The sequence below is a fragment of the Hippocampus zosterae genome, chromosome 6 (genome assembly GCF_025434085.1).
Source record: "Hippocampus zosterae strain Florida chromosome 6, ASM2543408v3, whole genome shotgun sequence".
Classification (NCBI taxonomy): Eukaryota; Metazoa; Chordata; class Actinopteri; order Syngnathiformes; family Syngnathidae; genus Hippocampus; species Hippocampus zosterae.
Window position 1 is genome coordinate 196042 of NC_067456.1, and position 17396 is coordinate 213437.

The 17396-nt window shown below is 52.6% G+C and overlaps 1 protein-coding gene across 1 annotated transcript; it reads right to left on the reverse strand.

Moving 5' to 3' along the window:
* Positions 1–1073: 1073 nt before the first annotated feature.
* Positions 1074–16655, reverse strand: smarca2 (SWI/SNF related, matrix associated, actin dependent regulator of chromatin, subfamily a, member 2). The gene is made up of 34 exons (XM_052066870.1): positions 16499–16655; positions 14801–15065; positions 14535–14664; positions 13825–14223; positions 13520–13621; positions 13073–13325; positions 12868–12994; positions 12599–12772; positions 12326–12499; positions 11923–12096; positions 11787–11840; positions 10884–11014; positions 10734–10791; positions 10354–10430; positions 10098–10245; positions 8972–9135; positions 7648–7714; positions 7447–7557; positions 6648–6890; positions 6420–6533; positions 6094–6198; positions 5904–5990; positions 5762–5808; positions 5042–5208; positions 4587–4750; positions 3971–4198; positions 3733–3810; positions 3449–3667; positions 3115–3338; positions 2930–3035; positions 2751–2852; positions 2456–2591; positions 2170–2306; positions 1074–2057 (listed from the first exon to the last, which is right to left on the reverse strand). Exons 2-34 carry the CDS (start codon positions 15032–15034, stop codon positions 2028–2030), a joined length of 4764 nt encoding a protein of 1587 aa, XP_051922830.1. The 5' UTR covers positions 15035–15065; positions 16499–16655; the 3' UTR covers positions 1074–2027.
* Between the last annotated feature and the right edge of the window lie 741 nt (positions 16656–17396).

Sequence of the window (17396 nt, forward strand, 5' to 3'; positions counted from 1 at the left end):
GGGCGACGTCTTTAGCGGGCAGGTTATGTTCCTCATGGGCTCGCTGACGCATGCTTCTTGTTGTCGATGTGTGTGTGTGGGGGTGGGGGGGGGGACAATAAAACAATCGGCGGCGGCTTAAAGACGGGACATTCCATTCGAGGGTGGGAGCTAAGAATAATTGACATAAATTAAAAAATGCTTGTCATAGCCTGAATGGGGAACCGCCCCCCCACCCTACCCCCTCCACCACGACACACATCCACATAGTTGGAACACCACCGTGAGCTGCCCGGAAGCCATTTGTTTGCCTGGAGACACGCTCGTTGGCTTTGTCGCTGATTGAATGAGGCCAAGTGATTTTGCCTTTCCATATTTCAAGTGAGGAGGAGCTTGATCAAACCGTTTGCTCAATTTTGATGATTGTCTCAATCGGGAAATACAATTCCAAAGCCTTCAAGTATAGCGTGGAAGGAAGCACCACTCAAAACGTCAAACACAATTTTGCTTACATACACACACACACACACACACACACACACACACACACACACACACATGGGCGACCTTTGACTTTGAGGCCCTCGCCACCGCGGCCCGCCTCCCGTTGACTTTCTTCCCAACCGGTTACGCTGGGCCAACACGCAACGCCTTAGCGGCAAGCTCCCACCCGCCCGCCCACCCGTCGCTTTAACAAGGCTCATTTCGAAGGCGGCGCTGCAGGGAAAAGAGCAATAAAAGCTGTCGAAACCGAGGGCCCCCGTGCGGCGCCGCTGCACCGTCAGATGCCTTCTGACTCTGAGAGGGTGGGGATCGGGGTTGGGGGAGAGAACCCCCCGCTTCCCTCCCAAAAAACCTCACAGCCACTGCGTTCTTTGCTCATTTGTTGACATGAATGTAACACAATTCAAAGCGATTCCGGAGCTCGACCGGCGCGAGGAGAGCCAGCTCCCGCTGACGCAAGTGCTTCCCAAAATGTGGCGAGAAGGAATCATCTGTGAGTAAAAATTGCAAAATTAGAACGAGAAGACGGGAAGAAAGGCATTCGGGACGCGCCAAAACGGACGGGGGAAAAAATGGAGTCAGGCCAAGTGTTTTTCTCCAAATTGGTGAGATTTAATTGGCTGGGAGCTACGCCGTACAAGCACAAAGACGCCGTGTGCAAAGAAAGCAAAGATGAACACGACACTTGCTAATGCTCTCGGCAAAGAAGGACAGTGCCAAATGAGAACAAACGCAACATTGAATAGGATTGAACGTCAAGCGTGGAATCGCCCGTCAAAGCGAGAGCGCGTCGCGTAGAAGCCGTAATACTGTTTTGGAAGCCGCCCCCCCCACAACCTGGAGCGGCATCATCAAAAACGGGACGCAAAACAAAAGGCCGCCAGCGTCCTAGAGCAGGGGGTGTCCAAACGTCAAAGGCATTTTGAAATGACTGCGGGCGGCCCGGGCCCCCCCCCCCCAAAGCCGGCCGGCATCTTCCTGCCGCTTCCGAATGATCACGCGGCACATTTGACAATAAAGTCGGAGTCAATTCAATTCCGTCATCGGCCTGCGCGGGAAACGGAGGCACTGCCGTACTTCCCCCTTTTCAGATGATTGCTTTCGATTGATCGCTAGCAAGCGTGTTTCGGACAATTAATTCGGACTGGATTGCGGGCGAGCGTTTCGGTCCCGGACGTCCGAAATACATTTGTCGGCCTTTTCGTGTCTTTGGACACCCCGGCTCCGGCAGTCCAACATCAACATTGGGGGTTTTGGTGAGTTTCTGAAAAGTGCGAGCATAAAAGCGTGGCGAAGCAATGGCAAAAGCAGATGTGACGTAACTGCTCTTCAAAAAAAAAAAGTCTTCAAACAAGATTATATGAGAGATATCTAAGCAGCTCATCTGGTTATGACTGGGGGGGGGGGGGAAGGTTGATGCTGCAAGGCTGACCGAGTGAACTAACAGGCCAAAATGCAAACAGAGAAAGAACCTGCACAACAAGAGGAGGGGCGCTTCTTCTTCTTCTTCTTCTTCTTCTTCTCATCCCGGCGTCAGCTCTTACTCACTCGTCATCGCTGATGTCAGACGGTTCCTGCGGAGACACGCAAAGAAGCGGCGAGGCTTAGTTGTCGGCAGAGGCGCGGCCTCAACTATGGCGGTGGCGAGGTCCCTGGGGGAAGTCCTTCTGGGCTTTTGGGACTCACATTGGCGTCGCGGTCGTCGTCGCTTTCGTCGTCGCTGACGACGGGCTTGGCCTTGGCTCGGCCCTGCCTCTTCTTGGCCCGCTCGGCGCTCCCGCGGGCCTCCTTGCTCAGCTTGATCTTCACCCACACCGGCTTGGCTGCAGCGCACAAACAACAAGCGACGAGAGTCTGCAGACTTTTCTTTTGCTTCTTGTTTTTTTTCCTTCCGATTTTGTCCTCAGGCAGCGTGACTCTCGGGTGGGAGTGAAACGAGGCCGGACGACCGTCTGGCTGCGCGCGTGCTCACCCTCAGCCTCCGAGTCTTCCTCCTCGTCCTCCTCTTCGTCGTCGTCCTCGCTGTCGTCCTCGCTCTCCTCGTCCTTGGCGATCTTCTGCCTGGCGCTCTTGAACACCGACTGCAGCACGATGGAGTCCTCGTAGATCTAGGGCCGCACGGGGGCAAAGGCGCGTGACTTTGGTACGTTCGCCGGCTCACGCCGTCTTTGGGTCGGCATCCGAAGCGCCCGCCGCTTCCATTTTCCGTCATTGATTTCAAAGCTTTGTTTCGTCGGTTCTTTTGGGCAGAGACGACTTGAGCTGACCTGAGAGCCCTCCAGGTTGAAGGTCTGCGCGTTGTGACAGAGCAGCATGACGTCCTTCTCCAGGTCACCGACGCTGCGGTACTTGTGGCTCCTGACGCGCTCCTGCCCAGCGAGAGCGAGAACGAGCTTAAGCGAGCGCTTGAGCGGGCCCGGAAAGCCCCGAACCCCGACGGGCAGACCTTGATCTTCTTGAAGTCCACGGGCTTTCGGATCAGCTCATAATATTCCGGAAGCTCCTTTCTGGACGGCAACTGGACAAAGACCTCGCTGAGCTGTCTGCCGGCCCTGAAAAAGACGAGCGAAGCGGCCCGTTTGCCTTTTCAAAATAAGAGCAATCGGCCGGGCCGGAAGGGGAGGTCCTCACCCGTCTCTGTAGTTGATGACGGTGTCGACGATGGTGTTCATCTGCTTGGTGAGTCTGGGCGGGTTGGGCGAGAGCTTCTCGGCGGGCGGGCGCCCCCGCCTCTTCTTGGCCTTGGCGCCCCAGTCCTCCCTGGCCGACGGCTCCTTGTCCTGCCGCCGCTTGCGTTTGCGCTTCTTCAGTCGGATCTCCTCCTCCATCTCCTCCAGGTTGCCGTCCTCGATGGCCTGACGCCGACGAAACCCAAGCGGAGATGCCAAATGCAATTAGGAAAGTCCAAGTAGGCAAGATCGGCGGCGGTGGCGCGTTTGTTGTGGGCGGCCGAGGCGCCTTTTACCCTCAGCCACTGCTTCTCGGTCAGCGCGTCGCTGTAGTCCACGTCGCGGCGACAGCGGGAGCCTCGGCCAAACATCTTCTCCTCCTCCTCCTCGTAGGTGAGGCGCTCCACCTCGGCGTCGTCCTTGATGATCCAGGAGGGCAGCTCGTCCTCCTCCATCAGGCGCGGCTTACGTTTGGGGTTGCGGGCGTCCTCCCGCCGCCGCTCCATGTCGAAGCGCTGCAAGCGCGCCGTGGCCTTGAGCGGGGGGGGGAGCCACCCCAAACGCCCGACGGCTTCCTTACCATGTACAGCTCAAACTCGTCCTCGTTGCGGGCGATCATCTGGTTGAGGGTTTCGTCGTCCGGTACCTCGTTTTCCTCCTGCGCGTGAGGGCAATCGTACAAAACGGTTCAACTACAAAGACGAAAAGATTCATCTTTTTCAATTATAAAAAAAAAAAAAAGATTCCGTCTCTCGGTAAATCTTCATCATCATCGTCGAGGCAATCACGACTGGTGTAAAGCTCTCGAAACAACAGACCTCGTTCTGCTCCTCGTGCTCGAGGATGGCCTGCAGGAAGGCGCGGCGCTCGTGGCTGGAGGACTTCTGGTCGAACATGCCGGCCTGGATGACCTTCTGGTCCACGTTGAGTTTGTACTTGGCGGCCGCCAGGATCTTCTCCTCCACGCTGTTGACGGTGCACAGGCGCAGCACGCGCACCTCGTTCTGCTGCCCGATGCGGTGGGCGCGGTCCTGCGCCTGGAGGTCCTGGAAATACTCGGCGAGATGCGCCTTTCATTTGTTTGCGGCTCTTGTGCTCTACGCGTTATCATCGATACGGCGCGCAATTTTCGGCGCGCGCTGGTGTTTAAAAAAGGAAAAAGCACGCAATTTGCCCCTGGTCGTTGGGCCAATGTTCCCTTCCATTTTCGACCCAAACGCCAGAGTGAGCGACGTGAGGGACTCGCACGCGGCAGGCCAAACCGCTCCCACGCCGCTTCAAAACCTGAGGTCATCAACCATGTGCGGGAATGCCATTACGATGGTGACAACGGTGCAGACGGCCCAAGCACCCGACGGCGCCGATCAACCGCAGCACTCGCAACACGCACGGACGGATGGCTTCCCTTTTAGCCTCGCGGCGCGGTTAACGCACCTGATGGGGGTTCCAGTCGCTGTCAAAGATAACGACGGTGTCGGCGGCTTGCAGATTGAGTCCCAGGCCGCCGGCCCGGGTGCTGAGCAGGAAGATGAAGTACTGCGATCCCGCCTCGTTGAATTTCTTCAGCAGCAACGCTCGGTCATCCGACTTGGTGGTTCCTGAAACCGTCAAAGAAGCAATGCCGTGGCGGCTTGCGTTTGAGGAGGCGAAATGTGATCAAACCGGCCCACCGAAAGCCTCTTCCAGCGCCGTGCGTCATGTGTAGTGTAGCCGCTCGTTTCTCTTGTGGTTACCGAGCCCAAAAATGATCACGCAGCTCCACAGCCACGTGAATTTACCAGTTGTCCAGATCAAACGTGACGAGCAGGTGTCACGACGCTACCCCCGGGCTCCCGGCACGGTTCGCTTTTCACTTTTTCATTTTACAACCGTCGCGGTGCAAATCTTACCGTCCAGGCGCAGATATTGAAAGTTGCGGTAGCCAAAGTAGTCCTCCATGATGGTCATGAGCGAGGTCATCTGGCAGAAGAGCAGCACCCGGTGGTTGGTGGCCTGCAGCTTGGGCAGGATGCGATCCAGGAGCTCAAACTTCCCGGAGGCTCGGTACAGGTCGGGCCTGCGTTGGCAACGGACGGCGCGATTACCGAGCGACCATATCCCATCCCAGGGCGTGTCCTGACGAGAACCCGAATGGGATTCCTGACGCCTCAGGTGCTTTCTGGGCTCATCGGTACGGCACTAATATGAATACGAGTCCCATTCTACCGTCTACCGTCGCTTTGAGGGCGAATGAGAGCAAAGAAGGCCGTACGGACTCCGCCTTGGCCTTAGAGTCGAAGGAGCGCCGTCTCAAAACGGGGCCGTTTCAGCGAGACTTGGTCTTAGGGCTCGTATGGCAGAGGTGCGTTACAGACCGCTTGTTAAAAAAAAAATGTATATATTCTAGTCCAAGTGGAATTTGTGAATTCAAATGAGGTTAAGCAGCGAAATGGCCGCCTTTCCCGCCGAGACGGCTCAAATGACGGCCGCGCCGCGCTCGTGACGAGCGGCGGACAATGCTCGGCAATTACCGGCGCGCGATGTTGGCTCCGCGTCAAATCATTAGTCTTTGCCCAGCACGGGGATGGGAACACAGACAAAAGGGAAGCTTTTTCTTCCCTCCAACGTACCCACTGATGATGCCGTTGGGGTAGCCCAAATGCTCAGCAAACGACTCCTGCGGCAGAGAATCAAAGGATCAGAGGGCGGCTCTCCTGCGGCCGGAGCGCCGCTTTACACATCGCTCCTAATGAGCGCGCAGACGGCGTTGACCTCGATATGCTGGAACATGTACGGGTGGTTGCAGATCTTCTTCAGCTGCATGATGGTGTTCATCAAGGTCTTGGCTCCCCCTTTGCCCTGAACGAACACCAGAAAGGCCGTCAACGAATGCCACGTCCGGCCAACGCGGGATGAAAGCGAGCGCCGTTCGTCGGCGAGGGTCCCCCCCCGCAGTCGCTACCTTCTTGTCTTTCTCCGAGCCATCGGTGAGGAGGATTCCCTTTTGCATGTGGCGGTACAAAACCTTCTGTATGGCGGACATGTCGCATTTGATAACGTACTCCACCTGCGCAAAAGGAAAATCGGCAAAGTGAGCCACGTGAAAGGCGGGCGTGCGGTCAATCTCTATAAAAAGGGTCCCTTGCAATATTTCATCCCTAAAAATTGGAAGCAGATTGCTTGATTCATTTCCATGTTTGTTCAAGCAGGCCTCGATTTTGAACTCTCGCGACCGACACGGTGAAAGCCGCCGCGGTCAAGTCGAGGACCAAACGCGAAGCCGCTCACCTTCTCGGGCAGCTGAGACTCCACCTCCTTCTTCAGGCGGCGCAGCAGAAAGGGGCGCAGAACCTTGTGCAGACGTCTAATAATCAAGATGGTCTCCTCCTCGTTGAGGTCCACCTGAACAAAGTTTTGTCAAGAGCGACTTTTCAATAGGAACAATCAAAGCGCAAGCGGGCCGCCCCGAGGGCACGCCGGCGGGAAGAGAGAGCGATACGAATTGAAGGCGCGCACCCTCTCGCCCGTCATGGCGAAGGGCGCGTTGAACCACTGCTCGAAGGTGCTGCAGCTCTTGAAGATGGTGGGCAGCAGGAAGTTGAGCAGCGCCCAGAGCTCGGGCAGCTTGTTCTGCAGCGGCGTGCCGGTGAGCAGCAGGCGGCGCGGCGCCACGTAGTGCGTGTTCAGCACCTGCGTCAGCTTGCAGTGGTGGTTCTTCATGCGGTGGCCTTCGTCCACGATCATGTACTTCCAGCGGATCTGGAAAGGGGACTCCGTTCACTCGCGCGGAAAACATTTCGCTCCTTTTGCATTTCGATGAGTCCGATGAGGAAAAGCTTTGGCGCAATTTCGCATTCGGGAACCTCTCATGTTCTATGCTCCACTTCGGGGAAAGATGCGCCTGCGAAGGCTTCGAAATTTGGTCGCGGGGCTTTCTGCTTGCCGGCGAGCTAACGGGTTCCCGGAAACTCTTTGGAGGCCATAGGCCAGTTGCATCAAGGCGTGTCCACATGCAGTCGTTGAGATGCTTTGGGGAACGTCAAGCGCTTTATTCAAGACGGCGGCACGCTCATTCAGCTTGTGGCTAACGCCGCGTGACATGTGAGCGCATGCTTCCTGCTAATTAGGTACCCAACGCATTCGCGGCGGCCCGAATAACACAACGCACTCGGGAATGGGAATAACTACGTCGAGCCGTTATGGAATGTGCGGCATCCGGGAAAAATGCATGTTGGCGTGCCGCTAGCCAACATGGGCCAAGTCATTGGAAGCAATGAGCTGAGAGGTAGGGTTGAAAAAGAAGATTTGGTCTCACCTTGGCCAGTATGTGCTTGTCCTTGATGATGTACTCGTACGTGGTCAGCAGGACGTTGAACTTGCCGCTGCGGAGCTGCGGCACCAGTCCTCGGCGCAGGCCGGGGGTACCCTTTCAGCCAAAAAAGGCAGAGGTTTGGTTAGTTTGGGCAAATCAGGCATATTCTCAATGGCTTTGTGATAGAGTATTTATTTTTTTTACCTTGTATGCAATTTTGACCACGGACGGGGCCCACTTGTCAAGCTCGTAGATCCAGTTGGATAAGGTCCTGAAAGGCAGAAAATCGATGAGAATTGCAGAGATGCACGCAAGACTTCTTTCTCATGCTGCAGTGAGTCAAATGATTGCTTGCTATCTAGAGACTTTTGGAAGGGGTTTGGAATTGGCTGTCTGTTCAAACGCTTGAGTTCATATTTACGGTTTACGGTTGTGCTTTTCTGTCGAGTCTCGATGAGGTTCTTGATATCCAAGACTGTCCGGTGTGTTTAAATTGAATGGTAAACGGTCAGTGGGCTGTCACTTGCATGGGGCTTTTCTACCTCGGATACTCAACGCGCTTCACACCGTCATCTCATTCGCCTCCTGATGGCGCAGGATCAGGAGGAACAGGGGTTTCCGTGTCTTGCCCAAGGGCACTCCCGACGCTGCGTTACGTCGGAGTGAGCATAAGGAAGCTCCCGTCTCATCTTCACATTTGTATGCTAATGAGGAAGAGGCGCGCACGCTGCTTGTGCGAGAGGGCTGGAGCGGCGTCGAAGGATTTAATGGCGGGCAAAACCAGCCCAAGATAAATTGCTGCTTCCAATCAGAGACTGAGCGGCTTAGTTGATTTATACCCTGCAAAGTTTTGCACCGCCTCAGTTGCGCTGGCTGCCCGCTTATCTGTGTTTGTTTAGCCGGCGCAATACGTAACATCAAAAAGTCAGGAAGTATTCATTAGCTGCAACCGGATTTCATGCCACTGGAATAAACAGATAAACGTTCAAAAAAATTCATAAATAACATGCGGGGAAGGCTTGAGAAAATGTGTCTATGTGTGTGTGTGTGTGTGTGTATAATGTGGAATTAAGAGCGAATATGACACATCATTTTCTGTGTTAGGGATTCATTTGGTTGTAAATTAGGCTTTAAAATTAGCATTCCAAAGCTAGGTAAGAAAAGGTTCGGCGTACTTTCAAATGAAGGTTAAGCATTCAAATTCAACTTCATGTCGGGGGGATGAGGTTTCACAATGGAGTTTAGAAATTCCGGTTTCACGGCAGAGTTGGGGTTTGAAATTTGGATTTCCAGGCGGGATTTGGCTGCCTTTCAAATTAGGCAGCCACGGCAATGTGATGGCATCAAGACTGGATTGGTAGTGCCAAGAAGAAGAGAGCCCGACTCCTTTTGCAAGCTCCGATCTCCTGCTTCACTTCGCCGAACCCCAAGTAGCCCCCTCGCCCCAGCGCTGTACTGCCAAGTGTGAGAAAGGCCCTATGCTTGGGGTCACTCGAGAAAAGCCGTCAGCGGGCGGGCGGGTACTGACGAGAGCGGCACGATGATGAGATAGGGCCCGTTGAGCCTCTTGTGCTCCATCAGGTACGTGATGAGGGCGATGGTTTGGATGGTCTTGCCCAGGCCCATCTCGTCGGCCAAGATGCCGTTTAAGTTGTTGTTGTACAGCGACACCATCCACTCGAGGCCTTGAATCTGCACATGGCACAGAAAAGAAGCGAGAGCATTGTCATGTGCTTTTTAACACTGCCTAGGATGCGCACGACAATAAAAAGTGTGTTGGAACACGAAAGCGATAATAGCCTGGAAAAATAGCACAGTGGAGGCGTGGCCATCGGAATAACAAATTAGGGCTCATCCGCTCTCTTCCCAGATGACTGACTCATGCAGACGGAAAATATAAAACTGCTTAGCATATTTCAGACAGCTGGAGAAAAGACATCGACAACAAAAAGAGCATTTGCCGGAAACACATGTGAGGCTCAGAGGCTCTGCAGGGCGACTGTCAAAGCCTTCCAAACGGTGAACAAGACTCTAAAGAGAGGACAGTGCATCTCACCTCATTCGGCGCATGCGGCGGGCACACAAACGGCGTTTGAAACTTCTCTTTTGCCAACTGAGAATATGACATGAAATTGCTCCTTTGTCCAAGATTAACAAATGATGTCATCCGGTCTTCAATATTTGGTTCACAAGTCTTTTCAACGCCTTTGATGGGACACCTAGTCATGGTTTATTTGTGGCCAGCGAAACGACTACTCAGATACGGCTGGGGGGGAGCCCCTCGGGGTGTACGATTTTTCATCCTCGCGGTACTTGGATGAGTAGCCTGGAATGCACAAAATGTTCCGTTGGGATCATTGCAGTTGTGTTTTATTCATTCTTTTTCTGCAATGATGTTGGCTGTCAGAGGCGCTGCGGCGTCGGCGTGCTCGCTGTGAGCCGACATTGCGCCGTGCCCTTTTGATGATTGGATTTAAGTGCCACCTCGCCGTCTAGCGTCCCTCACTCTTTCCTCATTGTCTCCGAGTGGCCGCTCTCAAACCCCCCAAGTTTGGTCTCAGCTAAATTGCTCTCCATCTTTGGGGCGGAGGGAGCTGGGTTTTTAGTTATGGGCTCTCAGAGAAACATCAGCAGTGCGCAGCGCGCGCATTTACCTGGTAGTGTTTCAAGGAGCCGTTAATCAGAAGAGACGACTGCTTCTCCACCCTCTCGATGACGGCGTGGGCCACGCCGTAGTAGGACTGCAGGCTGGTCTCGTCAGTGGGCACGCTGTACTCGTCGTCCACGTCCTGCTTGGCCGACCTGAACGTGTGTGTGTGTGTGTGTGTGTGTGTGTCAACATCAGACTCACATCCTCATTCCATTGCTACATGCTGCTTGTTAAAAAAATGAAGACAAGAAGTACAATACTCGATAATGTGCTTGGCCTCTCCAACGGGATGTTCGATGGTCTTGTCATTTTCACCCTTGGCCGCCTCTTCCTCCTCCTTGTGACATAAAACACACCTTTGAGGACCAAGGCGTGCTTATGTATTACAAGTGGTACTGTCGTTGTGATGTGGCGCATGGCATGAAGAGAGAGCATATCGAAAATGTGCAACACTACTGCCCTCTGGTGGATTGGCGTTGTATCGACAATAAAGCTGACTTGACTTGATCGTGAGGAGTGTTTTGTTTGATGGTGTGAAGATATGCGTCTTGACCCAAAGGTTGGAAAACAATGCACTCGTGCTGCCCTCTGTGAGTGTGTGTGTGTGAGCGGGGAAAAAAGACATTTATGACTCACTGACCTCCTCCTCAAACTCGGAGCCGCTCTCCTCGCTGTCTGACCTCGGCGCAACCTCGTACCTGTGGGAAGTACAAAAAGCCGACACTTGAATCAACACGGTTAACTCCGTCTATTATTGAGCAGGTAGACCCAGAAACTAAAGTCTCCTCACCCGGGGTTCATCTCCAGCCAGGCCTCCAGCTGGCTGGATTTGGGCGCCTCGGTGCCCTGCAAAACTTTGCCCGTCTCCGTCTGGATGACCTTGACGGGCAGCTCGCTCATCTGGCTGCTCTCGTCCATTGGCTGCAAACACACGGGATGTCGTCAATTATGGCATATCGTTTTCAGAGCGACCTCAAACAACACCTTGCCTGCATTCTGCTGGTTGGCGAGTGATGAACCGCGCATTAGGAACCATCGACCGATTTGCCGCTTTCACGGCTACCCGCAATAAAAACAGATTATCCATCGAGGGAGGCGCTCGGTTGATAAACAAACAAACAAAATGGAAGGCTCCCCTGTACAATGACAATAATTATATTCCTGCACAACGGCCAACGCTTTTATCTGGTCTACCATTTGAAATAAGAGTCATTTCTTCACCCACGCCTCGCCGACACTCCGTTTATACCGACTACAACTAATAAATCCTCGTCCGAAAGGTGTTATGTGCTGTTGGGTCATAGCAGACTCAGAGTAAAAAACAGACCCATTCAAGAAAAAAGAGCAGCTTAGTGAAATGGCCCAGGAAAAGGGATTCCCGGCTGGAAAACCCCAGATGCAGCACTTGAATCACTTTTCATATTTAACTCATTCACTCCCAAAGACGTTTTTAAACGTCTTTTCAGAGACTGGTACTGAATGAGCAAGGAGCAGCTGGATGAACAGCTAACCCAATGCTCTCAAACAGGAAATCGATTAAAAAATAAAAGGGGGTGGGGGTCTGCGGGGGTTAAAGCAGTTTTGCTAATAAAACCGTTTATTTTGCTAGTGCGTCTGAAGCAGCTGAGGGCCACGGAGGCAAGTTGAACAGAGAACGTCGTGTTTGACATGAAAGCGACGAGCGCCACCGTACCTCTCCATCAGGTCCGATGGCACTGGTGCCTTCGCCGGCCTCTCCGTCAACTCTCTAGACGTGGCAGCACATTCAAGTCGTTACACACATTTCGGGGGTCACGGCGGTCCTTTTCAAGTCCGCCATCGTTACGTACCGCCTTCTTCTTCTTCTTGCGTCGCTTCTTCTCCTTTGCCGCCTGCGCGGCTTTGTGCTCGTACACCAAGGTGGTGAGGTTGGCCACGTACTCGTCCGTCTGCTGCAGCAGGTAAGCCAAGCGCTTGTCCTTCTTCTGGTCGATCAGTTTTCGATAGCCCTCCTCATCCTCCGCCTGGCATATGAAAGGAAGGGGAGATGCTTGCGAGCGCATTTCTTGACCGAAGGAAAGTTGCCCTATATTGTCAGCGTTTTGAATGTTTCCGAAAGCGGTCCTCCACAGGCGGTGCCCGGGCCTCCTCAGAATCGGCGTTGTTTTCGTCAACGATGACGAAATGATTTCGTTAACGCTCCTTTTATTTTTCATGACGACGATGATGTAAATTGAAAATTGATGTTGTTACCATAAGTCTCCTCATTCTCTCCTTCTCAATCCTCTCAGTCTCTTTCTTCTGCTCCCGCTCCGTGTTGGTGTGCCAGGTGGCAATGGCTCGGGTGAGCTTCTGCATTTTGCCAGACATGGAGCGGTGGTACTCCTTGAAGTCTTTGGCATGCTGGAGAATACTGTTGAGGTACTCCTGGAGAGAGAGGGGGGGAAGAGAAAATGATCAGCAAGGCATATTTTCCGCGCGCGGCGTTGTCATGATTTTGCCACATTTGTTTTCTCTTTTCCCAACCTGGTGCTTCTGCCGACGCTTCTTCTCTTGCTCCAACTTCTGCTGCTTCTCCAGCTTCTCGGTCATGCGCGCCTCCCGCAGGGTCTGCCGCTTGCTGCGGCGGTACGCCTTGGAATTGAGGGCCGTTTCCAGGGTGGTGTCCCGGCGCATGCACGCCACGACATCCTGCCTCAGCTGGGGGGAGGGACACACACACACACACACACACACATATACATATATATATACTGTACATAAAATGTTTTTTTTTTTTGAAAGGATGCGCAAACCTGCCGCTGGAAGTTGAGGAGCCGCAGTGCCTTGAGCTCCACCGTGGCCTTGGTCCTCAGGTCGGGCGGAAGAGAGCCAGGCAGGCTCTCCAGTTCCTGGATGCGATGCGCGATCCGAGCCTGCAGCCTGGCAGACGTCATTGATGAAAGCAATCAATGGAAACCAATGGATCCGTTTTGGGCTACAAAGCGCAGTCCTTTTTACCTGTACTCCCTCTCCTGTAAGATGCCCACCGGGTCCAGGCCTTGGGGCTTCTGAATGGGCGTGACGCGGTTCTGCTTCTGCTGCATCTGCAGCATGGGGGACACCTGCTGTCCGGCTGATTGAGGGGCCACGGAGGCCCCCGGCAGGGCCCCCGCTGGTATAGAGCTGGCCTGGGGAGGCGCGGGCGACGGGCGGGCGCCGCTCATAGGTGGGAGGTGCTTGGGCGCACCGGCGGGATTGTCACCGCCTTGGCCTGGAGAAGAGCAAGCTAAGTGACTGGTTGATTGTCTCGTTTTAGGTGACCAAAAAATGGCTCTTTTGGAAGCAAGGGATTGTTGTTATGGTACCTTGTGAACAAAGGATTTAGGATTTGAGTTTGCAAGCTGAGATGTAGGCGACTCACGTAGCCAGCGGCTGGCTAATAGCAATATGCTTGAAAATACGTACCATCGGTCCAAGGTTTGGGAACTGCGCCTTGATTGTGACTTTGCACAGCTGGAGTGGGGCAGGGGCTGGACTGGGCCCCACTCAAAGGTACCACTGGCATGCCTTTGAACCAGAACAAATGGTCAAATCAATAAATAGATACAACCAGCAGATTTCGAGCAACCGCACGGAACAAGAACAATCAGAAGAAGAGGAACAAAAGAAATCATCATTTGAACAAGAATGAACGATTGCTTTTAATTTAATGGGTCTGTGGCATGCTTTGGTCAAAGTGCAAATGAAAAAACGAGGATAACTGGTCCCACCTTGAGGTCTGTTATAAGGGCTGCCACTCGCCGCTTGTTGCTGTTGTTGCTGCTGCTGCTGCTGCTGCATTGTGGGTAGACTCCTCTTGCCCTGCACGGCCAGTTGGAGGTTCTCGGGCAGCGGCTGCCCGCGGCCCAAGACCTTGTAGGCCAGGATCTGTGCACGGAGCTGCTGCAGTTGGGCCTGACTGAATGCCGACGGGCCCCGGCCCTGCTGGCCCATGCCGGACATGTTGGGCATGACGCCGCCGCCCCCTCCTCCTCCTTGCGGGTCCATGGGCATCATGGGGCCCGGCTGGGATGGGGGCATGTGGGGCGGCGTGGGTCCTCCGCCCCCGGACATGGGGCTGGACGTGTGCTCGTGCACGCCCATCGGCGAAGGATGTGGAGACATGTAGCCTAAAGTAGAAACGAGAGGTGCAAGGCCAGAGGCGTAAAACCTCAAATAGGGGCCGAGACTTTAGAACATTTGTCACATTGAAAAACTAAACAAAACAAAAGAATGCATCGATATCATTGATATCGCGCTTTCACAACAGCTGCGGCTGTCAAAAAGTGCTTCATAGAAAACAACATGAAGCATCGACAATCATGCAACGGAACACACCTCCGCAGAAAACACTGTGACTTTCAGATTAAAAAAAAAAGGTCCTTCTGCCAACATTTGAGGAAATATGGTGCAAATAAATTCAAACAAGGTTGAAATGTACCCTGGCTATGCTGGTCCATTGGGCTCTGTGGGGGGCCCATGCCACTGTGGAGAGATCTCATGCCCACGCCTTTCATGTGCCCAAAATGCAAAGCGTCCGCCATGGCCTTGTCGTTCATTCCCTCCAAGGGCTGAAAAATCAAGAGCAGTGACATTGATTTAAGACGACAATTTGCGTGTGGACAAATAACACAGCAGAGCCTCGAAAGCTGGCATTTCATTTCACGAATACACAGCGTGAATGGAATGAATTGCGCCGTGTTTTACCTTGTGCATAGAATACATCATGTCTTGCGAGAAGTCACTCTGCACCTGTCCCTGCACGCCGTGGGCCGCGTTGGGCGTTCCGGGCCCGGGGCTGGGTCCCATCATGCTGTGAACGGAGCCGGGCGAAGGGTCCGGTCCGGGGCTGGGGCCCAGGATGGGGCCGGGTGAAAGGCCCGCACCCGGGGAAGGGCCGGCGTGGGACATACCACCTGACGGGTCTGAATGGGCGGACATGGACTGCAACGCCAGATGGGAAGCGGACCGCCTTCGAGGAAGAAAGTCGGCGTCAGTGCCACGAAGCATCAAGCGACCAACTGGTTAGTCATAAATTAGGATTTGAGTCAAAGTTTACCATCTTAAAAACTCTCAATGCTAAAAAATTAAATAAAACTAACACGTGACAGTCATACTTTGCAACGATGATCAAATCAATCTCAATTTTGAGACAATTAAAACATAGGTGGCCCTCTATTGAGGGGAACTTAAAATCCCCAAAAGCCGTCTATTTGATGCCATTGAAAACACACTTCAACACCAATTGGGTATTTAAAACATTCATTTTCTGTCAAATGAAACGCGTGTTAGTCCCACGTTTTCAGTCAGTTCCAATCTATCCCAGCTCTCAATTCGGAGGCCAACAAAGCTGAGCTCTCGGTTTTGGATCAATGAAAAACGAGCATGTCAACCCCCTCATTGTGAATCACGAGTGAGTCCGTGATTTTTGGTCAATTAAAATGCTTGCCCTCCATTGTAAGCCCACCCCCCCATAACTTGGAAATCATGAAACGGTTGGAGTTTGGGCTATCCAACCATTGACTACGACTTTAATTATGACTACTCATCCTGTGAAAACGTCCACTTTCTTATGTGCGCTCTCCTTCATAACTTGAGCCATGCTTTTAAGGAAACCGAGGCCTCAAGATCTTTTTGTTTTCTGAAAAACATTCTGATGTTTTTGATCAAATGTAAACACCGTTTCCTTCTTTTCGCCAAACTCTTGTCAGTGACATCGCGTCTTGAGGTTTTTTTTTTTTCACGTACCGACGTGTTATGACGACGGCATTTTCTATTCTGCTATAAACGCACGAACTCACATTCCAGCAAGTGGCGACGTTTTTTATTTATTTTAATAAAACGCTCTTTACCCCAGCGTTAACCACAACGGATTGTCGCGTACCAAATAATAACGTGTCTGATTGAACGCAAGAAACGTTAGCTTTTTGCTCCCGGGCCCTTCATAACAAGGTGTACGGTGCGGACTCTTGATTGGATCATGGCTCCCCCCCCTTAAAAATGGGGGAAAAAAAACAGTGGCCATCATGGCGGAACGTCACTCGAGGGATCAAAGTCAGGACGGTGAGCGGGGCTCCAGGTAACTACGCACGGCTTCACCGCGGCTATTATGTCGAATATGTTTGTGGCTGTCCACGAGTGCGGTCTTGTGGGTTCTTTTCTGCCTGACACAAACCTCCTTTCACCCGCCGTTCGCGCGGCTAAGCTAACGCTAAGCTAGGTGGCTAACGTGCTAGCTGGTTCTGGTTCTGTGGTGTGGACTCTCTCTCCCCCTCTGCCTCTTGCAAAGCGAACGGTCCAGCGTCAGAAAAGTTTTGACAGCTACGAACAGGACAAGGAAGGTTAAGAAACACGCCGCACACGGTGACAAGGCCCCCCCAGCTTCCCCAGGCGGGGATTATTTACCTCTCGGCCGAAGCGAAAGTAGCACACGGCAGCAGATGAAAATAATGTAATGTTTCTCCAAAATATGACTGCAGTCGTCAAGTTCACTCCCCCTCCGTGCTATTTTGCTGACATATTTAAAGTTGAGCTGGATGGCGGCTTCATGCATTGGCCAGATCCACAGGATGTCCCGCCTTTCTCCCTTGCCGCTCTTGCCTATTGGCTACAATGCCTTGTCGATCATCCTGTTTTCTTCCCCGGGTGTGTTTTGGACCATACTGTACACTTACTCTAATGCTATAACTTTGTGACGTGCGGGGGACTGGGGGGTGGGGGCGTTTAAGTGGAGAGTGTCCATGACCGGTTTGTGTACAAAATGTTTTTCGACATAAAAAGTAGTGAAAATATTATAACAAGCTTTAGCAACGCGAGGAGCACGGCGTTGTTGGGGCCCCCTTGTGTTGAAGTGCTTACGTTGACCACGATGTGGCAGCACCACCCAGTAGTTCCCACCACACGGTTGACCTTTTATGGCAATTGTCCCCACCACCTTTTCTAAAATATATGCAGTAATAATAATTTGAAATAAAATTTTAAGTAATTAGAAAGTGAAGTAATAAGATGGTTTTATAAAATGTAATCACTGCGTGTACTGTGGCATCAGTGTGTTGGATTTGCAACTTAAAGGCTCCTCAAATTAAGTCGCTGATTTTTTTTCTTTCTCCCTCTCACACACACACACGCATACACACAAGTATCTCTATATATTTTAAACGCGCCCCCCCCCACCCCCCACACACACACTTGTTTTACTTAACATTGTTTCATGATAACTGAAATGTTGATATAGCCACTGATTTGTTTGCTTTATTGTTGGAATCTGATTTATGACTAACAGAACTGGAATATGTTTACGCCA